Source organism: Aethalodelphis obliquidens, unplaced genomic scaffold (assembly GCF_003676395.1).
Source record: "Aethalodelphis obliquidens isolate GAN/ISIS:26980383/991018 unplaced genomic scaffold, ASM367639v1 scaffold9, whole genome shotgun sequence".
Taxonomy (NCBI): domain Eukaryota; kingdom Metazoa; phylum Chordata; class Mammalia; order Artiodactyla; family Delphinidae; genus Aethalodelphis; species Aethalodelphis obliquidens.
This window is the reverse complement of record NW_020837953.1, coordinates 27898698-27926209: the sequence shown is the minus strand read 5'-3', so window position 1 is coordinate 27926209 and position 27512 is coordinate 27898698. Positions and strand designations below refer to the sequence as shown.

Here is a 27512-nt window from a genome sequence, read left to right as displayed (position 1 = left end):
GCCAAGCATCCCCCTTTCTGCACTGCTCCACGAAGAGGAAACAGAGCCTTCTGGGTCCAGCGCCTTCCTCGGGGTTGACCAAGGACTGGCCTGGTGGGTGCTCAGTAATGTGGGCTGAAGTGAGAGCACACATTCAATTCACATTGATCCCAGCAAGGTGCCAACCACCATGTGGCCTCTGATTCCCCCAGATGGCAAAAGGGTGGGCCCTGCCCTCAAGGAGCTCACAGTCCAGCAAGAGTCACAGGCCCAGGACCATCAAGGGCATTGCAACAGTCGATTTGCCCTGTGTGAGTAAGGGGCCCTGGGAGCTGGGGAGAGAGAGCAGCTCACTCTGGTCGGGGGCAGGGAAAGTGTCACCGAAGAGTTAGCAGGTGCTGGGCTCTGAAGGACGGCTGGGATTCGGGTAGGTTTAGGAGAAAAGGGCATGCCACAGAGGACTTCAGAGAAGGATAAAGATTTGGCGGTGTTCACATGCCTGGTCTAGCTGGGGTGTCTGGGGAGCCCGTGTGATGGGGGTGGGGGGCGGAGAGGAGACTGGAGGAGGGCCCTGAAACCCTGTACTAGATTTTATCAAACAGACCGTTAGTTTTCAAACTGTACTTCCCAGGGCCTGAGGGTTCCTGGAGGAGCCTGGAGAGGCTGGGGGCACAAAGTGGAGCCCAAGGGGGTGGGACTCCAGGACCCCTACCCTCGCCTTAGCCAGAGCAGCTCCACTTGCATCTGTTTTACAGACTGAGCATTCATATGAGATTTTGTGTGACAAAAAGCCTTGGGGACTACAAAATAAAGCCTGAAAACACCACTACGGGCACTGGGGAGCCACTGATGGTTCAAAGCAGGGGAATGATGAGAGCGAACGTGTGAATTCGAATGTTTATCAGAGAAGAGAGGGGGAGGCAGGTAGCTAAGTGGGGAGGCGGCAGCATTTCCCCAGTGGGGAGAGGGTGGCTGACCTGGAGCAGTGGCTGTGGGGGTCACCAAGGGGAAGGGATCCAGCTAGAGACCCCACAGGGGGGGGGGGGGGGGAAGGGCTCTGGGTGGCACTGCCATGCCACCAGCTACCAGGAGGGGTCAGCACAGCCCCAGGAAATGGCAGCCCCACAGGGAGTCAGGACGGAGAACCGCTGGCCAGAGGTTTGGGAGTCTCTGCAAAGACCGGCCTAAGGAGAGCAAGCTGCACTGGGGCACAGAGGCAGCGCGGAAGACTCTGGCGGGGGCCGCCACTCAGGCGCCCCACAGAGAAGTGAAGGGAGGTGGCACCCGCACTGCCTCAACCATAGCTGATAGGTGCTGGCTCTGGGGTGGGGGGCGCAGCCAGGGGCTTGAGGGTTCTCCTGAGCTGGGAGGGAAGTCTCAGCCCCGCCACTGTCTGGCTGTGCATACCTGGGATGCCCCCAGCCTCTCTAGGCTTCAGTGAGAACCTAGACCAAGGGGGCCCTTCTAGAAGTCCTTTCCAGCTTTCAGAGGAAAGAGGCTCCCCAAGAAGCTGCAGCTCTCCTGCCCCTCCCTGTACCCCAAGCTTAGAAGTCAGTTTGGGGCCTCATTACATTGCCCACCTGTCACATCTGGAGAGCCCAGAGGATGGGCTGAGACAAGGATGTCAGCCTCCAGAGCAAGGCAGAGCTAGTCCCAAAGTTTATCTATAGCCAAACCCAGGGGCGGCCAGTGCGGGGGCTCCCCAACTGCTGCTCCTTCCCACCCTTGTCACCAGGTCACAGGCCACGCCTGCCCTCTCTGGCCCTTGGGGACACCCTGAGCATGGCCTCCCAGGAGGCCCATCCTTCTTTCCTGTTGTCAGACCCAGAAGGCAAATGCCCAGACCACCTCCTGCTGAAGGGCCCAGGGCGCCCAGTCTTGGATGTGCTTCCCTCCTTCCCTCAACTCCTCGCCCTCCCCTGGAGGAGCTGCAGCTGGCCGGGGCTGGCCTGTCGCATCTAGTGGCCCACCTCTCACTACACCTCTCTGCCTCCTCCCCACCCACACTCTCCCATTGGGTGGGCATCCTGGGCCCAGCTGTCAGCCCTAGGGGCCCACTGGTCTGCCCCGGCCCTGTTGCCCTACAGCAGTTGCTGGGCTCATCCTGGAGGTCTCTTTGCCCCCACTTGATGTAACTGAATTAGTCCTTGAACTTCTGATGGCTCAGAGCTGTGACTGTGGCCAACTTGGGGTCCTGCTCACCTTCTCCGCTTGGGGGCCAGGTGGGCCAGGTGCTCCAGCTTTGCCTGGGAATCCAGGGGGACCCTAAATCAGCAAAGAAGCAGGCAGGAATGAAGGCGGGGCTGGAAAGCAGCTCCCCTTCCTTCTTCCTCCTGGGTGTGCTTCACCACTGTTAATGTGATGCGTTTTGACTTCCCAGAAACACCACCCAGGAGCATTACATCTGGCTGGGCGGCTGGGCTGGGGCCCACCCAGGAGGCCCTGCTCTCCAGGTCCTGGCTCCTGGAATCAGGCCTGGCCCCCGAGGCCATTCCTCCGTTCTTCCCGCGCCTCTTTGCTCCCCTCCCTAGGCCCACCCTCAACCAGCCTGGCCTGGCCAGGCCTGCCCCTCGCAGATGGGATCACGTCGGACAGAGCTGGCTTTGTGTGTGCACTCACCGGTGGGCCTGGAAAGCCTGGCTGGCCTTGAAATCCCTAGGGGAAGAAAGCAAGGGACAGTTTGCTGTGCCACCCTCTCTCTCCTGCCTGGCTACCCAGGTGGAAAGAATGACAGCGTGAGGCTGCCTCAAGTCATGGGCCTTGTCCTCCGCTCTGCCCCAAAGGGCCAGCAGGTGAGGCTCTGGGCACGAGGTGAGAGGTTACAACTCGAGGATGGTGGGGGGGTGGGAGGCTAGAGCTGGTCACTGTGCCCCCTCCCCCACTGTACATGAGGGTGACCATCGGGGGAGGACAGCTAGATAGGGCCCTGCCACCACTCACCTGGTCACCTTTCTCACCCAAGTTCCCTTGGGGTCCTCGCTCTCCTCGGGGACCCTGTCACCACAGAGAACAATGCATCTAGAACCCAACCTTCCTGTCCCCAGACCCCAGGGCAGGATCAGGGATCCCCATGTCCACATCTCCCTATCCCCTTCCCCACTCACTGCTGGGCCTGGGGGACCTGGGAGGCCTTCAGATCCTGGCGGGCCCTGGTGATACAAAGGAGAGGAATCGGTCACTCTGACTGGGGGAGGTGGGAGATCAGGGGATGGGGCAGGGGACGGGGCACAGAGCAGAGGCAGGGATGTGGTGGGACGCCCCTCTAAGCGGCAGGATTCCTCCCCCTGCTCTGTTCAGGCTTCCCTTCCCTTGCCTGAGCTACTGAACCAGCCTCTTAACTAGTTCTGCCATCTCTTGGTTTGCTCTAATCCAGCCAGCAAGAGGCTGCCATCTCCTCTGCTTCAACGCAGCTCTGATTATAATACTCTCTTGCTCCAACACCCTCCATGGGGCCCCTCTGCCAACTGAATGCTGGGTTTTGAGGCATCCTGTGATCTGATACCAACCACCCTTCCCTGCTTCACTTCCCTCCCCTTTCCTTATCTTCTGCCTGGCTTGGTCAGACTGCCGTTCCCTGAACACTATACAATCATACCACTGGGCATTTGCACAACTGTCCCCTCTACCTAGAATGCCCACCATCCCCCACCATTTCTAGGTCTCTTGAAACCTTACCAAATCATTCGATGGCTCGAATCTGTCCCTGAGGTACCCTCACACACGGCTTCTCCCTCTGGCATTCCCCAGCACAGACAACCGTGTGCTGGTCGTCTGTGCTCCCACACACCCCCGCAGCTCCATTCAGGGCTCAGCTCAAACGCCACCCGCTCAGAGAGGCCTCCCTGACCCTCTGTCTCATGCTTCCCGTTCATGGCTCCAGCTCCTTACCCGGCTCGATTTTCTCCACCGGTCCTACCTCTCATAATTTATATGTAGCTGTTTACTCATCTGTTATCTACCTGGCCCACTGGAAAGTGAGCTCCCTGAGGACCAGGGGCTCAACTGCCTGTTTTATCCACCAAGGCATCCTCAGAACAGAGCCTGGCACCCAGAAGGCCCACGAGAAAGATTCGTTATTGAATAAATGCACAATGGGGTTTGCTGCATCCCACCGGGGCCTCACCGGCATGTGCGAGGGGGAAGGTAAGACAAAGACTTGGGAGGTTTGTCACAGACTTGGGTTCAAGTCCAGGCTCGGCCCTAGTTCACTGACTAGCTGCAGGACCCTGGGTGAGCCACGTCACTTCGTGAGCCTCCGTGTCCCCATCTGATGACCGCCCCAGCTCCAGTGCTCAGTGTGGGGCTGGGGACAGGCCGGGTGGCAGAGTGGGGTCCAGAGTCCAGGGCCTGGCTCTCCGACCTGTGGGCGTTGGGGGCGGGGGGAGGAGGTCCCCTGCCCGCTGACTGTGGCCCCCTCCCCCCAGGCAGCCCCTCCGCCAGTCTCCACGAAATCTGCCGGGATTCTCCTCCTCGCAGCTTCTGCCCACGCAGCAACCAGCCGACAGCGCTGACTGCTTGAGACGCAGCTGGAGCAACTCAGGGGACCGGAGGGCCGGGGTCACGTCTCCCGTTCAGGGGCGGCTGGGAAGCTCTCCAGGCGGCAGAGAGACACTGGCCATTTGAAGCCCTTCCTCCCGCCCCCGCGGAGGGAGCTGCCTTCCCGCACTCACCGATTCTCCCTTCTCTCCCGGGGAACCCCCGTAGCCGCGCTCCCCCTTGATGCCCTGACAGGCAGCAAAGAGAGAGGGAATTAGCCCCGTGGTCCGCCCGCCAGGGGCGCCGATGCGAGGGGTGGAGACTGCAGCTGGCACACACACTTAGACGCAGAAGGCGCCCCGGGCGAGGCTGGGGGGCCCGAGGGGTGTGCTGCTCCCGGAGCAGAGCGGAGCGGGGGCGCCTCTGCGGCCTCCCACCGCCACTCAGTGGAACGGGGGTCACGTCCTCCTAACAGGCGCCTCCGCTGGATCTCCCCAACTCTCCCCCGCCCCTGGGGAGGCAGACCTCTGTCCTCTCCTAGTCTGGGAGGCTCCGGGTGCTCTGAGAGTCTGGCCCTTGATGTGCAAAGCGGAGAGGGAGGCCAAGCTCCACTACCAAGGGGCCTTATGGGGTGGGGGGTGCTCTGGACGGACAGCCTGGCAGAGACACCAGCTGAAATGCTGGGAAAGGAGGGAGCCCGCTGAGGATGCCCAAGCCTGGGCCGGTCCTGATCACCACCCCACGGCTCGGGTACCCCCAGACCCGGCTCCCCTTACTCACAGGCAGTCCTGGGGGGCCCATGGCACCTGGGTAGCCAGGTTGCCCTGGAGGACCCTGCAAAGAAAGGGAGACATGATGGACCAGCCCCCCAACATTTCTGTCCCCATCCCTGGCTATGAGGGCGGCCAAGGCCCGACAGTCTGGAGCTGCCCCTCAGCAGGTGCCCCGGTTACAGCCTCCACCTTGGGCCATTTCCCCCAGACCCGGCTCCCTTCGGCTGTGGTCACCACCACAGTCCTGGATGCTGACTGCTTGAGACTGCTCCCTCCAGAGCAGTGCCTGTCACTTTCTAGCGGAGCTGAGCCAGAGGAGAAGGCCCAGGACAGGGAATGACGAAGACCCGGGTGGGGGCAGTGGAAGGGACATGGTGAATGCTGCAGGAGAAGGGAGGGAGAAAGCCCCCAGGGATGGAGGTGTTTGCCCCTTACAGGGAGTCAGGGCACATGGAGATCAGCTTCCTTTGATCCTGAGGGATCCCCCAATACTGAGGGAATCAGGGCCGAGGGGCAAAGAGTTTCAAGAGAAGGAGTCCACCTCCCACCTTCCACGCAGCAGCCATCCCAGGGGGCCCAACCTCCGTCTCCCCAAGGCTCTTCATCTACCTCCATCCCCTGCTGCCTCCGCTTACCGGTTCCCCCTTCTCTCCCGTCAGGCCCCTGAGGCCTCGCTCTCCTTGAAGACCCTTGGAGAGAAAAATCATGAGAAACTGCAGGAGAGGGCAGTCTCCACTCAGCCCCTGACTCCTCCCTGCAGCCCCCCAGCCCTCTGTCCCCATTCTAGGCAAAGGTGGGGGGCTACTGGTGGCCCCCCTAGTGTCCCCAGCAAAGTGACCATAGGGGGTGTGCCCAGAAGGGTAACTATCAGAGGTGTAAATCCCCACGTAAGGGTGCCCCAGAAGCATGCCCCCCAAGACAGGTCACCACAGAGATATGCCCCCAGTCGGGTGACTCCCAGGTGGGACTTCTCAGGTGGCTGCCATTGGTGTGCCCTACTGTGACCACTGTCTGGGGTGCACCTTTAGGAGGGTGACACATGTGCTCCCCCTGAGGGGTAACTGTCCAGAGAGGTGTCCCTAGAGTGATGCTCCCCACCAAAATGTATCACCAGACTCGCAACACTTACCTCTCCAAGCCCCCCGCCCCAGCCAAAAATCACATGCTTTTAGGGATGCTGGGGAGGGACATGGGAAGGCTCCCTCCAGAGCAGTCCCTGTCACTTTCTAGGTGGAAAGGGATATCCATCTCAATCAAAGCCAGAGCCCCCATCCCTCCTCACTCCTCGCCCTGGCCTTCGCGGATGCACCGCACCGTTAAGGGGCCGTGTCTGCCCCTTCTCCCTCGTGCCCTCAAGAAACGGCACCCAAACCTTTCCACAACACAAGACAGATGGCTAGACGGACAGATGGCCCCTTCACCCAAGCAAGCAGAAACAGACAAGGTCCGGCCAGGATGAGGGCGTGGGGACAGATGGAGCTGTGACAAGGAGAGGCCTTGCTCCCTGAGCCTCCTTCACCAGGCCTGGGAGGAGAGGAGCCAGGCCCCAGGAACACGAACTCTGACAAACAGGAGGTTAGTTTCCATGACCCAGGAGGGAGCAACAGTGAGGAAGAGGACGACTCAAACATACTTGTGACGATGACGAAGGCAGAGCAATTAACGACACCCGGCAGAAGGAGGTGGCCAAGACACTGGGCACAGAGGGGCAGGGCCCCACGACACCCAGAAGCCCTACTGCTGGCATCACGTGCCCAGCCTCGGAGCAGACTGGGACCAGAGCCAAAGAAGAGGAAAGGAAGAGGAGGAAGTTTCCTCTAGGATGATGGGAAAAGTTGCAAGCGTGGCCGCCTTGAAATCCCTGGGGTGCCTCTGGACAGCCCTGCCAAGCAGCAGGGCAGCAAACCTGTGCCAGCCTGCAGTGTGAAGCCCTAAAGCTTTGGCATCTCTGCCGGGCTCTGGGCCAGGTGGCTGGCAGGGCCTCAAGAACTACTTTCAGCAAATCTTCAGTCAACACCAAAGGTGGGAGAAGCAGGAGGCAGAGTGAGAAGGCAGGGATAAAGAGGCCCCTAGAGGCACCAGCTTAAAATAAGAAGGTAAAATAGCTCTGGAGGATTTAGGGGGAGTGATGTGTGACTGTGGGAGAGAAAAAGGGAAACGGAAGGGGGGAGAAGAGAGAAGATGAGAGAGAGAAAGCAGAAGAGGGAGAAGGGAGAAACGAAAAGAAGTCAGAGACTGGGAGGCCGTCCAAGCTGCTGGGACCTCAGGGAACCTGTGTCGTTAGCTACCGAGCCTGAAGGGGGACAACGACAAACATGGAGGGGGGAGGCCAGGGCACGACAGGAAGGGAGACAAGCAAAAGCCACAGAGACCTGGCTGGCAGGGGAAGGGGAGGTCGAGCAGCGCTAGGTTCTTACAGGCAATCCGGGGGAGCCAACAGCACCAGGAAAACCTGGGGGGCCCTGGTGGGAGAAACAGGCAGGTCACAACTCACAAGCACAGTAACCCTGGGCCACAGTCTGGGGCTGAGAGGTCACGGGGAGAGGAAGTCATGGGAATATTTTCAAGGCAGCTGGAAAAGAGACTCATCCCAAGTCTTGGCCCAGAAGACATCTGCTCCTCGCCTCGGCTCCAGGAAGAATGGCTCTGCCATCCGTAGAGATGCGCAACAGCCCCCAGAGTCAAACCACCTGCCCAAGTCTGCCCGAATCCGAGTGACTCCTGGTGCCAGAGTGGAAGCCCATCATGCCTGTTACTTGACCTCCATGAGCCCCCAGGTGGGGGCTCCCTGGTTCTAAGAGGCTCCCACCAGCTATTTTTGTTTCCTCCAAAGAAAGCATTTTCAGTTCTTCCAGGCTTTCCTGCCATATCAACACCACAGAGGACTCCAGGGTAGATGCCCCTGGTCTAGCCTTTGTAGGCTTGTCTTAGAGATGGCCCTACGGAGCGATAGAGGGCCGCTCCATCTCAGCCCCTGGCCCCTGTCTGAAGGTTGCCACACGCTTTCCTGGCTGCCCAGACCATGAGCCATGAATGCAAAACACAGCAGGGACGGGGCTGCAGAAACAAGGATGCGCCCTGAGGGCCTCCTCTAAGCAGGACCACAGGCAGAGCGGGGCGGAGCAGGTCGGTTCTGGGGATTCGGAGGTGGGAGGCCACAGTCCCCGCAGATGCTCTGACGAGGGAAAGGGGAGGGAAAGGAAGTTCCCTCTTTCTGTCCTGCCCAGCTTCCCGGAGCCAAGGCAGCACAACGGTGTCTGGCTTTACAACCCCTCTGAGAGCCTCTCAAGCAGGCCAGGAAACCCACAGATACTTACAATAGGGCCTGGAGGACCCGGGGAGCCCCTCATGCCGGGCGGACCCTGCAAAGGAAGCCAGGGAATATGGATGAAGAGGCTCAGGCCCACAGCGCCCTGAGGTCTCCGCAGCCCTCCTCCCAGCCTGCCACAGACCAAGTCAACAGGCAGTGCTGTCAGAGCAGGATGTTAAAGCTGACGTTAAACCTTTCATTCGGTTCATTCAATCATCCAACAAACATTTATCAAGCAGCTATTACGTACTGGGCACTGGTCCAGGGCCTGAGGACACAATGACAAATGGAACATTGAAATCCCCACCTTGTGGCGCTTACATTCTAGGGAGAGGTGGACAGTAATGCATAGAACAGAGGCTGGCACACAGGCGGTGCTCAGTAGACACCTGCGGCGTGCTCCCAAATGCAGGGAATACACAGGATGGCAGACAGTGCGGAGCGTGGGGCAGAGAGAGGGACCGGGCTTTGAGCACGGCTGTGGGAGTTCTATTTTAGAGAGGGTGGTCAGGGAGTGTCTCACTGAGAAGGTGATATGTGAGCAAAGGGCTGAAGGGGTGAAGGAGCGGGCCTTGGAGGAGAGCTGCAGGCTGAGGAAGCAGCAAGGCCAGGGGAGGAAGAGTGGCCCAGGGCCCAGAGCTGCGAGGAGGCCCGGTGCCAGGAGAGCAGGTGAGGCCAGAGCAGCGAGGGGCGCCGGTGACCTCAGGCCTCGGAGGGCCCGAGAAGGCTTTCGGCAGGAAGGAAACTGCCCTCGGGAACTGAGAGCCATTTAAGTGGAGACTCCAGCTGCCTCGGGGTCCAGCCCAGGCAAGGGCCCTGCTCTTACCTCTTCTCCTCTCTGGCCGGGCAGTCCTGGAGCACCGGGCAGGCCGGGGCTCCCTGCACAGCCCGCATCTCCCTCGCCGTTGTCTCCCTGGAGTGGGATGGACGGTGAGTGTGAGAAGCCCCATGGGGCTCGGGGCGGGGGGTGAAGAGAAGACGGAGGCCCACTCACCCGGGCCTCCTCAGCCCTCGGCCGCTCCCGCTCCGTGAAGCACTGCGGACGACAGCCAGAGGCCCGGTCAGCAGGGGCAGCCGGGAGCTCGCCCTGCACCAAGGCCACCCCGAGCCCAGCCTCCTACCCGGGCGCAGCTGTCAAGGCCTGGCACGCCGGGATTGCCCTGGTCTCCCTTCTCTCCACTTTCCAGGAGGGCCGCCGGGTGGGCCGTCTGCCCCTGGACACAGTCCCCGCAGATGCTCTGATGAGAAAAAGGGGGCGGTGGCGTGGGGCCCGGGTCGGAGAAGGCCAGGGTGGGCCGCATGGGGGATACCCACTCCGAACTCAGCCAGTGGCATCCTGCTGCCCGGCACCCACCCACGCTCTTCCTCCCCAGCCACATGTCTGCGGCAGCTCTGCTGTATCCTCAAGGGACCCGATCCCAACACTGGCTTTGAGTTTCCTCCAGGAAGAAGCTCCGGTAGGGCCAAGCCAACGCCACTTTCTAGACAGGCGTGTGGGAGGAGGCGGAGGGGCCCGCGGAGGGACCATCTGTCCCGGCTGTTCCTGCAACCTGCACCCAGTGTGAGGACACGCCACGAGGATTTAGACTGAAAAGGGCAGCTCCAAACACCAGCTTCTCTGCCCAAGGGAGCAAAGCAAACAGCTGCAGGAGGAGCCAGGCCCTTCGCAGACAGCCTCTGGGATGGGGCCTGCCCTGCACTTCCCAGGGGACCTCGGCTGTTGCAGGCTCCCCAGTGGGCCGGGCCTGAAGTCTTCCTGACAAGAAAGTCCTCCTCTTACCTGGAGGCTTTAACCTCTTTGGGTCACAGAGCTCTCTGAGAGTTTGATGGAAGCTGTGAGTCCGCTTCCCCTCAAAACGAAACCTACTAGTGAAAGCTAGACTACAATTTCAGAGGACTTGGGAGCCTGGCATCTATCCATGGCCTGGCGGGACGTCCATGGGCCCCTAGAGGAGACGCTGCTCCACCTCCACTGTTCGCTGCAAAGCTCAATGATGATGGCTGTCATTTACTCAGCACCCACGGTGCCAGCGATGGTGGCAGGCCTTGCACATTACCACACTCAACCCTGACAGTGCAACGAGGCAGGCCGTCTTACAAGCACTCTGGAGATGAGAAAGCCGAGGCTCAAAGAGACAGCATGACTTGTCTAAGGTAAGTGGGGCCCTGGATTGGACCTTGGCCTGTCTGAGGGCCAAGGAAGCGCTCTGTCCACAGGCCCAGGCTTCCTCTGGGCTGTTGGTGCCCATCTGACCCCTTCTCCAGACCACACTCAGTTCCTGTGGGGGGCCCTCCATGGACACTCGATCAAGAAGCCATCAGACGACAGGTTACACAGAGAAATGTCGAATCCTGCATTTGGAGTCGCATAATCACTTGCCCAGGGGCAGGACGTGGGGAACCCTGGCTTGCCAGAGGCCTAGGGCAGAAGAGCGGGGGTTCACTGCCACAACCCTGCCGTGATCCAACCCGTAACTGCTGCCGGAAGGATAACCCGATCTCAGGCTGCTTCTGGAGATGACTGCTGTGCAGAGCAGGGGCGGGGCAGGAGGTCCCCATGCTCTGCCCTGACCAGGACCACTGGGGTCGTGGGAACTCCAGGGCACTGACCAGCCAGTGCTAGAAGCGGGTGACCAGGACAGGGGCTCTGGAGGCCAAGGCGTGGGAGGGACCCCAAAGGATGCTGAGCTGGAGGAGGGAAGAGTCCTGATCTTGTCTCTAGAGGTAACTGGGCAAGGAAGGGCTGTATCACCTGTGGTGCCCAGCATGGGAGATCAGACCAGGCCACAGCCCTCGAGTGTGGTCTTAACGCTACTGATAGATCCTGGCACAGGCCGACTCTCCCTTCAGGCCCCAAGTCCCCTTTCTTGCCCCACTAGAATCACCTCTCAAATCCCTTCTCCTCCCTGGATTCTTTCTGGATTGAGCAGAGGACAGCCAGAGCCTTCTTCCAGGCCCCTACCCAGTCCTATCATAGAACATAACCTTCGCAAATCCCTGCCTGACTGCCCTCCAGGTGCACGTTCACCTTCCCTGCCCTGCCCCCATGTGACCTCAGTGGCAACTGCTGAGGGCAGGTCTCTGAGTTCCCACTGCCCAGAGCACCCCTGGCCACCTGGGTGCCTTCACAGGATCCCTTCAAACACTCGCTCAGCAAACACTGCCTGGGGGTCTGTTCCGAGCCGGCCCCTGACTAGGCCCCCTCAGCCAGATGCCTGGCGTGCACGTCCCCACAAACAGCCCCATCTGCAGTTCTCTGTGTGTGGTGCGACGCAGCTGAGCGCTCACTGCAACGATCCCCTTAGGGGAACCCCTGCCGGTTCCTACACCCTCCCTCTGACTCTCTTACCTTAAGGACGTGCTGTTCAATGGGCAAGGATCCCTGCAAGAGACAGACACGAGGGCTCAGAGGGCGAGTGGAAGGGGGACGGAGACTTACGGCACCTGGTGGAGCCTCGGGAAGCCACATGGCATCCAGGTTTCTCCCAGCCTCGGAAGACGGAGGGAAGAGGGACCCCCACAGCAGCTAAGGGCGCTAGCATGGCAAGCTCAGGCCTGGGAAGAGCAGGGGAGGCGCTGGACAGGGAGTCCAGGCCGGTACCTACCAGCTCTGCAGTCAGCCCAGGCTGTCCTGGCAAACCGTTGTTCCCAGGCACTCCCTGCAGCCAAGAAGAGACACGGGTGAGTGGACACCTCTCTCTAGCCCGCAGGCCACCCAGATTCTTTCTCACCATCGCCACTGCCCCTCCCCCTCATCCTGAAGAGCTGAGAGCCCGGGCTGACATCTACTCTCAGCTCAAAAGTCTCCAGGGGCTTCCCTGGCGGCACAGTGGTTAAGAGTCCGCCTGCCGATGCCGGGGACACGGGTTCGTGCCGCGGTCTGGGAGGATCCCACATGTCGCGGAGCAGCTGGGCCCGTGAGCCATGGCCGCTGAGCCTGCGCGTCCGGAGCCTGTGCTCCGCAACGGGAGAGGCCACAACAGTGAGAGGCCCGCGTACCGCCAAAAAAAAAAATAAAAAGTCTCCAGACTGTTTGTAGGGGGAGCTGAGGAGGCCCAGAGGTGTGACTCACCCCCCCAAAACCAGTCCAAATGATTTCTTCCCCTACATGTTAGGGCAGTGGGTCTTCTATATAGTAAATAACTATTATTTCTTTCTGTGCCAAGTACTTTTCCTATATTTTCTCACTATATTTTCTCATGTAATCACCACAGTTGTTTTGGTGAGGTAAGTGTTTATCTCCATCTTAAAAACAAGACGAAGAACTCAGAGAGGCAAGCAACTTGCTCAAGGTCACAGGGCGAGCAGGGCACAGAGGTGACATTCAGATTGAGGAGCACTGGCTTCAACCCCGCTCTTAACCACTATTTCTGCATCATTCCTCAAAAGACATTCCCCAGAACACTTATGCACACACAGGGTAGAGGCCTGGGAGTCATACCCATCTAGGTGCAAATTCTAACTAACTACCTGTACAACTTTTGTCAGGTTACTTGCGGGGAGGTGGGGGGCGGGGAATCTCTGTGCCTCAGTTTCCTTTTCTGTAAAACAGTGGTAGTTTGTGCTGAGGCTTAAAGGGGATCACGGCTCTAATGAACTTAGTACAGAGCACGGCACGAGGGATGCTCACGTTAAGTGTTTACCACCCAGACTCTGTTCCCCTTACAGACTCACAATGCACATCTGCATGTTAAATGCTCCGTGGAGGCAGGGAGTACGTTGGGTTTTAAATCCCCAGTGCCCGACCTGGAGGAGGCTTGCATCCCATACATGCTGAGGGAACGCACTGCTGCTCACTCCGCACACGGGATTTCCCTGGCCCGCTCTGAGAGCTGGCCTCCCTTCAAGTCCCAGCTCCCAGCAATAGAACATGTTACCCTCCCTGGCAGCCCACCCGATTTCAGGCCAGGCTCCACCAGGCATGAGTCAGACCTTGAGTCCGTCTCCCCCGGCCCCTCCTGCACCTCCACGTGCCGTCACCCAGCCCTGGTCATTCCGAGTCCTCAATGAGTTAAGAAGGCAAAGTGCTTAGAACAGCCCCTGGCACAGGGGAAACACCGTGACCGTGTTAATTCTAATTATGCCCCTTAATTATCATTCACCCCCTGCCCCACTCTCCGTTGTCTGTGTTAGTTCAAGCCGGATACTTTGTGATTTTCTTTTCCTGCGCGCCCAGAACTATACCTCCTACTTGTTCTACTGTAGAAGTGAAGAGCTACCCGTGCACTGTCTACTAGCTATGGAGCCGCACACTTCTTAACGTCTGTAGGAGTGGATGGGGATTACTGGAGCTCTGGTTGCTGTCTATCTCTGAGCCCGTTCCTGCACCTGGAGAGAGGAGCTGCTGGGCCCTCCCTTCCTTGAAACACCCTGCCTGGCACGGGGCAGGTGTCTGCAAACAGCAGCCTCGGCTTGGTCTCCAGCACTGGTGCCAGAAGAGGACTCTGGTGCCTGGGACCAAACTCAGTGGCGGTCACTCTTTTCTGCCTCGTTCCCCCAACATGTCTTGGCAGGGTTCACGTGACATCTGCGTGCGCTTGTTAATGGGTCACTTTGAAATGACTCTCACGCTTCTCCAGGCAAACCGCAAGCCCCCTGCAGCCTGATGCCTGTTCCCTGGCAGTGCAGCAGAAAGCCTGGACACTTGGTAAAGGTGTGGCTGGCCTGTGGGGGACACAGAGTTGGCTCTAATTCTGAGCTCTCAATGAGAAAGAGAATTGGAATACTGACAGAGGCTCCCATCAGCAAAGGGGGCCCACCAGAGCAGATTCTCAGCCCAGGGTGAAAGGGGGTATATATAAAATCATCAGGGCAGGGGGGAGTAGTTTGTTAAAAGCTTCCATGCAGTTCTGCTCTGCCTTTTCGGGTGAGACTCACTCTTCCAGGAGCTGGGAGCCAGACACACAGAAGCTACTGTCTATGCCTCCGAGGGCCTCTGGGAAGTGTGGCCTGGCGTGCAAACCTTGGGGAGCCACCCTGCCGGGCAGTGGAGGGCAGAAGAAAGTGCCCTGCATGGGAAAGCCCCAGCCCAGCACTGCCAGTTCGTAGCTGATGACTTCAGACAAGATATTTCACCTCCCAGAAACTCAGTGTGCCCAGCTGTGACTTAGGGATCCACCGCCTTCCTATTGGAGTTGATGTAAGGCTCAAACAAATGCGGGAGAATGGATGTAAAATCGTAACAGTGGTTGTTGTCATAACGATGGCTAATGCCTTCCGAGCATTCACTATACGCCAGGCAAGGTTCTACACATGTAGCATGCATTCACTTGTTTAATACTCACAAAAGCCCCATGAGGTAGGTCCTGTAATTACAATATCTCCACTTAACAGACGAAGGAACTGAGACACAGAGAGGGTAAGTAACTTACCCAGCATCACAAAGCTAACACGTAGCAGAGCTGTGATTCAAAGTCAGGCTGCCTGGTCCTGGAACACACACTCTAATCATGATGCCACAAGGACCTCAACTCCTACTGCTCTCCCCTCGCTCCCTGGCTTCCTTCCTGTTCTCCAGACACGGCAGGCATGTTCCCACCCCTGGGGCCTTCATACCTGCTCCCTTGTCTATCTGTCGGGAATACTCTCCTCTGCAGGCTCTCCCCTCATTTCCTTCAAGTCTTTTGATTTTTTCTTTTTCCCTTTTTTTCCTTTAAGTCTTGATTTAAACATCCCCTTCTTTTCAACACTTTTCTCAAATATCTTCCCTGGGCTCTCCCCATTTTCCATCCTCACTCCCTGCTTTAACCTTCTTATCAGGACATATACTATATTTTGTTTATTTCTCTTGCTTATCGCCTGTCTCTCTTACTAGAATGCAAGCTCCCAGAGGGCAGAGATTTCATTCTGTCCACTGCTGTATTGCCAGCACCTAAAACAGTGCCTGGAAAATGCTAGGTGTGCAAAAATTTCGTTGCATGAATGAATGTTGAACGCTGCTCCAAAATGGTGAGCTCTGCACCAGTGTCCAGGATTGTTAGCTGACCCAGGTTCTGGGTTCCTGACAGCTGACCAAGGCCCGAGCTTGACACAGGTGTCAGTGGGGTACCTGGGCTACAACAACAGGGCATTCCTCAAAAAAGGTCTGGGAGTACACACAGCCTGCCCTCGGGGACCAGTGCGTCCTCCGTACCACTCTGGGAAGCGGGAGCACAAGGAGTGAGAAATGACACATACAAGCGTTGGGGCAGGGGAGCGGCACACTTTGGGTCCAGCACAGAGCATGCGACCTGTTGCCTTGACCCCCCTCTTCTCTTCTCCCTCTTTACCTGAAGCCCAGGCGTTCCAGGGGGGCCTGGTGGTCCGGGAATACCCGGAGGACCCTGAAGGAGAGAAGAAACCATCAGACCCAGAAGAAAGTTCTGCCCCATCGCTGGGGGTGCCGGCGTTAGGATGCGCAAGCCTCGAGGCGCGGGCGGACAAGAGGAGAGACGGAGGAGACAAGCGACACACACCTGCGGGCCCGGCTGCCAGGAGCTGCCCATCCAAAGTCCCGGAGCACCCTGGGTGGGAGTGGGGATCACAAAAGAAGGGGAGAGGCTATAGGCAACGTCCACACCAAGCACAGGGCTGCGTGGGGACGCAGTTGGCTGGGGCGCAGGGGCCTATGCGTCTTGGGCACAAGGCCGGAAGCCAGGCCTCACCCCCAGGCCGGGGGCGGGGGAAGGCTCTCGGCACCACTTACCGGCATGCCAGAGAAGATGGGGTCCCCTCGGGAGGGGCAGGAGCACTCCCCTGGCTCACCCTGAAAAGAAAAGAGCCTTTGTCAGCAGAGGGTGAGGATGGAGGACCCTCTGGAAATCAACAGCTGGGAGGCAGGGCAGGCTCTAGAGATGGAGAGGGCAGGGTTTAAATCCAGGATCGGCCTCTTTTGACGGTACCCTTGGGCAATCTGTTCAACCTCTCTGAACCTCAGTCTCCTTATCTATAAAATGGGGATAATAATACCAAATGCATAGACTGTCATGAGGATGGAATGGATGAACGTATATAGGGTTCCTGCCATGTGCCAAGCACTCAGCCATCAACAGCTCTTGGTGTTATTGCATTTTTAGCGTCGTCATTGTCTGCTGCTGCGTAAGTATTCAGCCCCATTCCCCTTGGCCCAGCCTGGCTTCCATGCCCTTCTCTCCTGGTCCCTCATATCCCTGTCCTCTCACTAGTCCTTCTGAACTCAGTTCCTTCCCCTGTCCTCTAACTCAGCGTCCATCTGAAAATGTAGCTTCCCCCCATGGGGGCCTTGGAGCTCTCTAGGTCTCCTGGGATCCTGACTGAGCCCTGGGCCAGCAACGAGGGAGCTAGTGGGTGGCAAGGAGACCAGGATGACGCCTCAGCACCCATCCTTCAGTCCAGGGCTACAGCCAAGTGCAGAGGGTCCCCTGGGTGGCAGAGCTCCAGGGGCTGCTAATTTCCCCGGAGTATTGGTCACAGGTCCCTGGGACTTACCTTTTCTCCCTGCGCTCCCTTTTCACCCTGTGGGGAAGAAACACAGGGGGATGAGTAGATAGGGGTGTGGAGAAAGAGCCAGCTGTGGCTTCCTGCTGCCCCTCGACACGGTACTCACCAGCATCCCTCTGGCTCCTGGAAGTCCAGTCTGTCCTTGCTGCCCAGCAGGCCCCTGAAGGGAGAGAGCCCAGCGTCAGTGGATGAGGCTGGACAGCAGCCAGCCATCTGGCCTGCCAGCAGGGGAGGGTGATAGGACAAACAGAAGCAGCACCAGGCTCCCCTGGAACCCACATCCCAGTGCCCATGTCCTAGAGTAGGAGACTGAGGCCCAAGAGACAAGGCGAGGAGGAAGGAGGAAGAACACTGGCATTTCCCCAGCACTTTCTGGGTGTCAGGCACTGGGCCAAGCACCTGTCAGGGCACACTGGATAGAATCTCTACTCCCAGCCCTGCAGGATGGTATTGTTCCATTATACACGTGAGGAAACAGAGGCTTAAAGACATTTTGTAATAGACCCAACAGCACGGCTGCACCCAGGTCTGTGTGGCCCAAAGTCCCTGCTCTGTCCTCTTACCCTTTAGTGTTTGACACAATTCTCTCCATCATAAAAGTTCTCTCAGTTGATTTAAGGAGGAGACAGGAATTTCAGCCCCGGTTTGTCAACAAGGAATTGAAGGCCCTGAGAGGCTGTCACTGGCCTAAGGTCACACAGCGAGTGAGTGTGGCGCCAGAACTGGGGAACCTCCTGGATGGGATTCAACTGGAGGGAAGACGGTCTGAAGAAGTCAGCAGGGCTTTCTGATGGCTGCTGTCCTGCGGGACAGGCCACCTTCGCACGTGGGACTCAAAGCTCCCTGAGGACCAGGGCCGCCTTCACCTTCACCTCTGCCTTTACCGGGAGCTCCCTGGGACAGGCGGGGACACTGACTACCCAACTGTGCTAGGCAACCACACGGACGGTGGGGACTTGGGCAAGGCTGCGGCCCCTCTGGGCTTCAGCGCACCCTCAGGAGGAATCCAGCTGTGATTCCCAAACTGGGCCTGGAATTTCTCTAGGGATCCATAAAGACAGAAAAGATACAGTTCACGGGCTATTTTCAACATTACCAAAAGCCTAGGAAAAATTATACATTTGCCCACAACCTGGCATGGCACAGGCTGGCTGAAAGGTAGCATTTCTTTGATTTAGGCTAGAATTATGTCATCTGAAAAATTCTAGTGTGTTCATGTGGAGTCGAAGCTAGCTATTATACAGGTCTTTGATGAATAAAAATGAGGAAGTGCATATATTATTACCTAATCTATGCAATTTGTTCAACAGACACACCTTTCAGAGCATGGGAATCACTGGTGGAACAGCAGTAAAGGGAGGTCCTTGAGGGTAACACGGTTGGAAGTGTTGCTGGTCTAGATAGATCTGTGTGGGCTAGTACAGTAGCCAATAGCCACATGCGGCTACTTAAATTTAAAATAATTACAATTAAATCTAGGGCTTCCCTGGTGGCACAGTGGTTAAGAGTCCGCCTGCCGGACAGTCCGCCTGTCCCCTGCAGGGGACACGGGTTCGTGCCCCGGTTTAGGAAGATCCCACATGCCACGGAGCGGCTGAGCCCGTGAGCCGTGGCCGCTGAGCCTGCGCGTCCGGAGCCTGTGCTCCGCGACGGGAGAGGCCACAACAGTGAGAGGCCCCTGTACCGCAAAAAAATAAAAAATAAAAAAAAATAAATCTAAAGTTTAGCTCTTCAGTCACACTATCTACATTCTGAGCGCTCGACAGCCATGTGGGGCTGGCGGCCACATCTCAGGCAGGGCAGAGAGTTCTATTGGGCAGCACTGTTTTAGACGATCCCAAATGACTCCAAGGTTTGAAGTGGAGGGTGGCGGGCAGAACATATGGGCTTTGAGTCAGACAGACCTGGGTTCAAGTCCCGGCTCTGTCTCCTCACCCTCTGGCCTTCAGTTTCCTCATCTGTGAAATGGGGATAATCATAGCCATTCCCTTACGGGGCTGTTGTGAGGATTAAGTGAATCTCTGTTTGTTTAGAGCTTAGCACAGGGCCTCAGCACCGTCACTGCTCAAAAACTGGTGGTGTTCAATACTGTCATTCTTCAGGGGCTCCCCCCATACAGGGCGGTCTTCCTTCTCCCAGGCCGGGCCAGGCTGAGGCCTCTCTCCTCCCGTCCCCCATGTTGCTGGGATGGGCAGGGTCAGCCCCATGCCCTCTTCCTGGCGGCAACGCCCTTGGTCCAAGCAACATCCCCAGTGTGGAGCGCGGGGGGCGGGCCCTTACCGGAGGCCCAGAGACACTGGCACCAGCAGGTCCCACAGGCCCAGCGGCTCCTTTCACCCCCGGAGATCCCTGTGGAAGAGAGGGTAGAAAGGTTGCAGGGCCAGAGTTTAAAGCTAGCTACAATCCAGCAGGTGAGACCAGGCCTTGGGCGGCCCTCTGACGAACATCCCTCAGCTCCCATGTCCACTGTGCCCACTGCCAGGACATTCCGAAGTGTTATAAGTCTAGAGCCCAGGGCTTCCCTGGTGGCACAGTGGTTAAGAATCCGCCTGCCGGGCTTCCCTGGTGGCGCGGTGGTTGAGAGTCCGCCTGCCGATGCAGGGGACAAGGGTTCGTGCCCCGGTCCGGGAGGATCCCACATGCCGCGGAGCGACTAGGCCTGTGAGCCATGGCCGCTGAGCCTGCATGTCCGGAGCCTGTGCTCCGCAACGGGAGAGGCCACAACAGTGAGAGGCCCATGTACCACAAAAAAAAAAAAAAAAAAAAGAATCCGCCTGCCAATGCAGGGGACACGGGTTCGAACCCTGGTCTGGGAAGATCCCACATGCTGCGGAGCAACTAAGCCCGTACGCCACAACTACTGAGCCTGTGCTCTAGAGCCAGTGTGCCACAGCTACTGAAGCCCATGTGCCTAGAGCCCGTGCTCCACAACAAGAGAAGCCATCGCAATGAGAAGCCCGTGCACTGCAATGAAGAGTAGCCCCTGCTCACCACAACTAGAGAAAGCCCATGTGCAGCAACAAAAGACCTAACACAGCCTAAATAAATAAATACATAATAAAATAAATAAATTAAAAAAAAAAAAGTCTAGAGCCCAAGCAGGCAGAGGCTCACCTTGGCACCCTTCTCTCCAGCAGGGCCAGGTGGCCCCCGAGGTCCCAGAAGCCCCTGCAGATGGAAGCACACTTAGTTACCTCTATCCTAGAGTGGCCCCTTCACCTGCCCATCTCCTCCAGGCCCGAGGCAGACGTACCTGAATGCCAGGCAAACCCTGGGCTCCAGGCTCCCCCTGCAAGTCAGAAAAGGCAGACTGGGCCACAGCTGCCCAAGCCAACCTGCCCCGCCGGCAGACCTGGTCTGGGGTGGGGTGTCGGCCAGCCCAAGCTCAGGAGAGCTCCCCAAGGAGACTCTGAGGGTCAGAGAGGGGCAGGGGGTCAAAACCAAAGTCCCAACAGAAACAACCGCAGGCCAGGGCTGTGCCCTTGAGCGTCTGGAGGCAGGCAGAGCTCTGGGGTTTGGGGCGCAGGTGGGAGTGAGCAGCTGGCTAAGGGAAGTGCTGGGAGGCAAGCAAGCAAACGTAAGGCTGGAGACTCACCTGGGGCCCCTGGACTCCCACTCCTGGAGGCCCTGGCTCTCCCTGAAAAGGCAAAAGGACAAGCCTGCGCTTGAGATTCCCCACTCACCCTTCTCCCCTGTCCCAGCCCCTCCTCCTGGACCTCCTCCACCTCCGCCCCCTCCCTGCTCTGCAGCTAATCTCCATTCCCCTCTCCAGGCCCTCTGTCCCCAGGTGCATCTCCGCATCCACACCCTCACCCACACAGAGCTGCAGCCCAGGCCCTCACACTCACACACACCTGTATGCCCTTCAGTCCTGGGGGTCCTTGAACTCCTGGTAGACCAGGCTGGCCCTAAAAGACACATGTGAGCCATGGGTCCCCTCAGGGGAAAGGGGGCAGGAGGGAGAGAAGGAAAGCCCAGGGAGGGAAGGACAAGAGGGCAGGTAGCCAGAACTCACCGGTTTACCAGGCCGGCCCACGCCTTCCGGCCCCGGATCTCCCTTCAGGCCTGGCTTCCCAGGCGGTCCTGCCCTGTCGGTCAACGCCCCCTGCAGGCTGGGGCAGGCAGTGCAGCCATCACCCTGGTCAGAGACGGGCACAGCCAGGAGCTCGTGAGCCAGGCCTGGCGGCCAAGCCGGGAGGAGACATCGGAAAGGGGATCCTTGTGCCCTTCTGAAAGCTCTGCCCCTCCACTGACCCCTCCTCAGCCTGGGATATCAAAATCGGCCCCTGACACGCCTAGCTCTCCTCCCTGCCTCGGAGAATAGCCGAGGCACCTCCACCCAGTGATTCTGGTATCCCCTGAGGCTCACAGCCTGACCCCAAGTCCTTCCCCTCACTAGCTCTCAGCCTAATCTCTTTCTGCTCATGCAAAACACTGCGCCCTGCCTGACTGACCTTTTCTCCTTTTGGCCCTGAAGGGCCCCGAACCCCAGGCTCTCCCGACAGTCCCGGCCGCCCCATGGTGCCTGGTGTTCCAGGATCTCCGGGATTCCCAGCATCGCCCTGTAAGGAGTAGGGTTCAAAGAGGGCAGGGGTGATCCAGCTGGAGTAGGGTTCAAGGAGGGCAGGGCACGGTGCCCTCTTGGGACCTGCAGGCACCCAGAGCCCTTCACTGGGGCTGGGGGCTGGGCAGGGAGTGGAGAGTGGGCACAGGGCAATCAGGAATAGGAGGTGGGGAGGGCATCTGAGAGGAGGTGGTGCCCACCCGTGCCCACCAAATTATCTTACCTTCTGTCCCTTCAATCCATGCTCTCCAGCTTTGCCCTGAGGAGAAAGCACTTCCAGCACCCATTCACTCATACTAGACACCCTTAAGTGTCTGGCACTGTGTTAGACTCCGGGAATATACAATATACAAGACAGATCAAAATCTCTGCTCTCATTCTAGTGAAGCGATATTCAAGAGAAGAGACTTGAGCCAGGATCCCTGCTTGGGTGATCCTGGGCAAGTTACTTAACCTCTTTGTGCCTCGGTTTCTTTATCTGTCAAATGGGGACAGTAAAAAGAGCACAGGCTTCTCCCTCGTAGGGTTCTTGTGAGGTTAGACAAGCTGATACAGCTGATATACATGAAACAGTGCATGGCTCATGAAGTACGCTGTGTCAGCATTCACTGCTACTAGTAAAGCAGTAACAATAATAATCGCCACGGTGGTAATTATCATTTACCACGGTGGTAATTATCACTTCTTGAATGCCTATCGTGTGCTGCTAAGTTCTTCACACACATCGTTCCTAGGCTTTACAACAACACCGTGCGTAGGAAACAGAGGCACAGAGAGGGGAAGTAACTGGCTCAAGCCAAAGGGCTAGTAAAAGGCAGATCTGGACTTCGAACCCAGGTCCACCTGGTTCCAGGTTGGTGGTCTTTCTGCACAGCCGGCCATGCTGTGTCCCAGGACGAAGGGCAGAGGCCTGTCAGGCCAGCTCCCTCTGGGGACAGAGACACTGACCCCTCCACACACTCTCACCTACTCCCCACTGCACAGGGAGCCTAGAGACCCAGGCAGCCCCTGTCCCCCTTAAGCCCTGCCCGTATCCCACCTCCACAGGCCCCAGAACTCACCTGTTTTCCTGGCAGGCCAAAGCCTGGATGCCCAGGCTCCCCCTTCTTTCCGGGAGGCCCAGGCAAGGCCAGCACGTGGCTGTCCCCTTCCTGGTGCTCGGACAGGGCGCTGCATGACTCACAAGGCTCCCCCTGCCAAGCAAGGACACGGAGCTGGGGGACCCCAGGCAGGTTTGGAATCTGGGGCTGGGGAATGTAGCCCGGCCTGACGTAGCACCTGTGCTTGCCAAGGGATATCTCAGGAGACATTGTGGGAAAACAGGTAAGAAATGAAGGTGGGGGCCAAGGCCTCAGGGGTCCTGACATCATGCTAAGGAATCAGATGTTACCCTCAGGCAGTGGGGAGCCTCGGAGGGTTTGAAGTAGAGCAGGATAAGCGTGTGTTTGGGAAGCTGGCACTGGCCGCGGCGCAGGGAACGTCTTCAACTTACCTTCTCCCCCTTGACGCCTGTGGGTCCCACTGGCCCTGGAGGCCCCTGTGTGATAAGAAGCCGTATGTGATGCCCAGCGTCTGCCTGGGCCGTGCTGGGGCCTCTCGTCTCCCCGGGTCCCACCTCGTCCTTCTCCCCAGAGCTGTTGGCATCCAAAGCTCACTTACCAGACCGCCGGCTGGCCCTGCCTCCCCGAAATTACCCTGAGAGCAAAGCAGAGAACACAGGGTCAAAGTGAGGAGGCCACTCTAGGTCATTCCCAAACCCCAAACTACACAAATAACCCCTTGGGACCCCCAACTACCCACCTCATTTCCTGGCTAGGGAAACTGAGACCCAGAGAGGGAAAGGGATTTCCCCAAGGTCCCCAGGGGAGTCTGTGGCCAGCCTGTTTCTGTCCCCAGCCTCACTCTGCAGAATCCCAGCCCCACCCTCAGCTCTGGCCCAGCACGCAAAGGTCACGAATTCATTTATCCAACAGTCACTCGCTGGATGCCTGTACCCGCTGTGCACTCAGCGAGGTGCCAGTAGGTAGCAGTGAACAGCACAGACAAACACACTTGTGGAGCTTACACCCTTGTAGGGACACCAAGAACTTTTAAATAATTGTAACTGAATAGTGATGAGTGCTGTGAAGGAAATAAACAGGGTGATGAGACAAAGTAGGCGGGGGAAGCCGTTTTAGACAGGATGGTCTGGGAAGTGTTAACCACAATTATTATCAGAAAGACGAGACAAAGGCCAACCAATGAAACAATAGGGGGAGGTAGAGAGGGAAAACGTTCTAGACAGTGGGAGGCACAAGTACAAAATCTAAGAGGTGGGAACATTCTTGACATATTCCAGAAAGTAAGGAGGGCAGCACATCTAAGGCACAGGAAGTGGGGAGAGGAAAACCAGAGGAACCTTCAAGGCAGGCAGGGCCAGGTGTCCAGGGTCTTGTTAGGCATAGAAGGCCTTCAGTACAAAGTCGAGTCATAGAAGTATTTTAAGCAAGGAAATAATGTAACCTGAGGGTTTTGTTTTGTTTTGTTCTGTTCTTTTCTTTTTTAACAAAGCCCCATTAGCTACTGGATGAAAACGTTTAAGAGCTGCAGTGGCCACAGGCAGGCCAGCTGAGGGGCTGCTGCCACCATCCCAGTGAGAGATGATGGGACCCAGACGAAGTGGCGGTCGTGGAGGTGAGCAAAGCAGGTGGAGTTGAGAGAGGTGCTGTGGCAGAACTGTCAAATGGAGGAGATGATGTGGAGATGGGAGGAATCAAGGATGCTGCACCGTTTGGGGTTTGAGGAGGTTTGAGGAACTCGGTATATGCCATTTACAGAGATGGGGGGACCGGAAGAGGAAACAAGTGTGGGGCGGGGGCACAAAGCTCCTCTGAGAAATGACAGGCGCGATTTGCCTGGCAGAGCGGAGTCTGAACGTCCTGCACTATTAGTTCAACGCTGTCATTTGTCTCCAATGCAACCACAAGTACAAACGTTCACATGGCACTGAAATCGAGTAACCCAGCCGAGCAGGGAAGATGACCAACTCTGGAGCCACGTTCCCTGGACTCAAGTCCCAGGTCTGCACCCAAACACCCATGTGACTTTGAGCAATTTACTTGGCCTTTCTGGACCTCTGTTTCCTCATCCATAAAATGGGAATAATGGAGTACCTACCCCATGAGGTTTTGGGAGGAGGAAACAAGTCAATACACCTACAAGCCCTTGGAATGCTGCTCGGCACAAAGTAAGTGGTAAAGAAGGGTTATTATTATTTTATTATAAGGTAGTCTTAAATGTACTTAATTGTTTTGGATTATCAGTAAATTAAAAATACAACACTAAGGAACTTTCTTGGAGAACATGCAGGCTCTCAGAAATCAATTGTTTGACTCCAGTCTGCAAAACACTGATGAATTTCTTTCTCTGTGGATTTACAGTTTGATCTCTTGTCTATGTTGTCCCTATTCCCCGTCCAGGGACCCCCTCCCCTGCCTCCCGGCCAAGAAGACCCCAGTGTTCCTGACATCTAACCAGGTCTCACCTTCTCTCCTTTCAGCCCTGTTGGCCCTGGAGCCCCAACTTTCCCCTGAAAAACAATCAAGTCACAGTCACTGCATCCACCCCACTCCCATCCCTCCAAGACTCCATGGGTCCCAGTGTCCACCCAGAAAGAGAAAGGCCAGCTCAGAATTACAAATCCCACAACCCTGCAGGTAGCTGGACAACTACCTCTGTTATACAGATGGGCACTCAGGTTCTAAGAGGGAGTCCCGGGGCAGTGCAAGGGTGGAGGGAGACACCGGGCTACAGGCCTGGAGAACCTGCCTCAGGGCCTCCCTCCTGGTCTCTGCCTTGAGACCCAGAGCCTAAGGAGCCAGGGAGGCCACCAGTGTGGCAAAGATGGGCTGGCCTGGCCTGGCCTGGCCTGGCTAGGAGGCAGCAGTCACTCACCGGAAGGCCGGGCAGACCGAGGCCAGGAGGGCCCACATCTCCTTTGGGCCCTATAGAGGGCCCAAGATGTTGGGCTGCTACGGGTGAGCTGCAGGACAAGCAGGACTCCCCCTGCGGAAGGAAGAAAAGGGATCAGAAAGGCTCCCAGTAGTCAGAAGGCGCCAGCCAGAGAACAGGGTCCCTCCCTCACCTTTTCTCCTTTGAGGCCTTGGATGCCAGGGTCACCCTGCAGGGAGAAAAGGTTTATGGGCTGAGAGACTGGGTATGTTGGGGCACCCCAAATTTCCTAGCCATATATGAGGACAGCAATGTCACACACCACAAACGCTTCAAACACCCAGGGGTCCCAGGGGATTCAAGGTCAGCACCCCAGAGCCGGGGTTCATCAACCCATGTGACAGATGGAGGAAATGAGGCCAGGCTAAGCTACCCCGCCAGAAGTGCCGGTACATACCCGATCACCCTTTTGTCCACCAGCTCCCAGGCCCTGCTGAAAAAAAGGGTCAGTGAGGGAGTGGGGTACAGAGTCCAGCCCAGGACCATAACCCAGCCCTGCCCCCTCCTTTCCTCCACCTCCAGCCAATACCCAATCCCAGGAGGAGGGCACAATCTCACTCACTACAAGGGTTGGCTCCACCCCAGCTTGCCCAAAAGGCATCTTAAGCTTTGGCTGGGAGAACCCTGGTTGGTTGCCATGGAGACCTGGGGTGGCCTTCTAGCCCAGCCCTAAACTCTATGGTTCAGCCCCCACCCCCATGGAGCTAAGAGCCTAGACTCTCTGCCCACACTGTCTCTATGGCCATGAGAAGTTTCCAGCCCCTCTGCCCAACTCCTTTCCATGGTTATGCCCCCTGGTTTTTTGGTGGAGTCCCACAAGGGCCACCCTGGGCACTCACCCTGGCTGGTGCAGGAACACCCGGTTCTCCCTTGGGCCCTGGCTTTCCAGGGAGCCCCACAAAGTTCTGGAACCCTTCAGGCAGCGCTGGGCACACTTCGCAGGGGTCACCCTAGCAGAAGGGAGAGAGCATGAATGGACAAGTTGGGGCTAAGACCCTGGGAAAGACAAGGAGCTCTAGGCATGGGGTGGGCCAGGGCCAAGTGGACAGCTGGAACACTGAGGGGGCTTTCCACTCAACCGACTCATTCATTCAGCTTACGATTCCTGGACATCAAAAACTACATCCTCAAAAGAAAAAAAAAAAACTACATCCTCACAACAAGCCATAAGAAATCACTGTGTCCCATTTAGCAGTATGGCAACTTGGGCAAAGGGAAAAGCTCACTGACTTGCTGTGTTCGTGTGCGCGGTCGAGGTGGGGCTTGAACCTGTCTGTGTAACTCCAAAGCCAGGCCCTTTAGTAATCACACGCACATCATAGCAACAAGAAGGGGTGGGGGTCCCCCAGGAGGGTCCCAGCCCCAGCGCCCTTGATGCTCAGTGTCACCTTCAGAGAGAGGCTTGCCCTCCCATCCCAACCTGGGGAAACCAAGCCTGGGACTCACCTTCTCTCCCTTCAGCCCTGGAACCCCTGGCTTCCCCTGTTGGAGAAGCAGTGAGCGTTAGTGCCACAGCAGAGAGGGCCCGAGGACCTAGCCCCTCTCTCTCTGGAGGACTTGGTAGACGAGGCCTGGGCATGGTGGGCAGCAGCTCCCCTCCCCCACCAGATTGGGGTCACTCACAGGTTTCCCACCAGGACCTTCCTTTCCCGGCACTCCGGAGCTGCCCTGTGGTCAGAAGAAGGGTTAAGGGGGGGGCTTCTGGCCGTGACCTCAGCCCGTGCACCCCTTTGCCATCCAGTTCCCTCTCTGGACAGCAGGACAATCTCGCCAAATCTCCCATCTCCTCTCAGTCGGTTTTGTCAACAAACACTCCCTTCCTGTTGCCTGTCCTTCTCCATGTCTAACCCAAGTCCTTCTGGTTGCAGAGGAAGGGAGAACATGAGGCCTCTATGTGCCCCTTCCCCAGTGCAGCACGTTTGGAGGTGACACGGGTGACCCCAGAGGAACCACAGCAGAAAGA

The 27512-nt window shown here is 57.5% G+C and overlaps 1 protein-coding gene across 6 annotated transcripts in view; it reads right to left on the bottom strand.

Annotated features, from left to right (window-relative positions):
• COL16A1 (collagen type XVI alpha 1 chain) overlaps positions 1-27512 on the bottom strand; it is a 51375-nt gene that overhangs the window by 10760 nt on the left and 13103 nt on the right. Inside the window, exons 21-57 of one of the 6 annotated variants that reach the window (XM_027109347.1) lie at positions 27173-27217; positions 26996-27031; positions 26389-26499; positions 25947-25982; positions 25683-25718; positions 25493-25603; positions 25083-25127; positions 23219-23254; positions 23052-23096; positions 22621-22752; positions 21783-21818; positions 21450-21557; positions 21011-21133; positions 20850-20903; positions 20591-20632; positions 20249-20284; positions 20110-20163; positions 19276-19344; positions 17102-17155; positions 16984-17010; positions 16223-16282; positions 15993-16040; positions 15807-15860; positions 12144-12197; positions 11888-11920; positions 9660-9776; positions 9533-9574; positions 9365-9451; positions 8546-8590; positions 7646-7690; positions 5864-5917; positions 5236-5289; positions 4650-4703; positions 3084-3128; positions 2920-2973; positions 2599-2634; positions 2182-2244 (exon numbers count right to left, since the gene is read on the bottom strand). In XM_027109347.1, coding sequence (XP_026965148.1) covers positions 2182-2244; positions 2599-2634; positions 2920-2973; positions 3084-3128; positions 4650-4703; positions 5236-5289; positions 5864-5917; positions 7646-7690; positions 8546-8590; positions 9365-9451; positions 9533-9574; positions 9660-9776; positions 11888-11920; positions 12144-12197; positions 15807-15860; positions 15993-16040; positions 16223-16282; positions 16984-17010; positions 17102-17155; positions 19276-19344; positions 20110-20163; positions 20249-20284; positions 20591-20632; positions 20850-20903; positions 21011-21133; positions 21450-21557; positions 21783-21818; positions 22621-22752; positions 23052-23096; positions 23219-23254; positions 25083-25127; positions 25493-25603; positions 25683-25718; positions 25947-25982; positions 26389-26499; positions 26996-27031; positions 27173-27217 — 2181 coding nt within the window. The remainder of the gene's footprint in view (positions 1-2181; positions 2245-2598; positions 2635-2919; positions 2974-3083; positions 3129-4649; positions 4704-5235; positions 5290-5863; positions 5918-7645; positions 7691-8545; positions 8591-9364; positions 9452-9532; positions 9575-9659; positions 9777-11887; positions 11921-12143; positions 12198-15806; positions 15861-15992; positions 16041-16222; positions 16283-16983; positions 17011-17101; positions 17156-19275; positions 19345-20109; positions 20164-20248; positions 20285-20590; positions 20633-20849; positions 20904-21010; positions 21134-21449; positions 21558-21782; positions 21819-22620; positions 22753-23051; positions 23097-23218; positions 23255-25082; positions 25128-25492; positions 25604-25682; positions 25719-25946; positions 25983-26388; positions 26500-26995; positions 27032-27172; positions 27218-27512) is intronic. The other 5 variants (XM_027109348.1, XM_027109349.1, XM_027109351.1 and 2 more) reach the window with 5 other exon arrangements.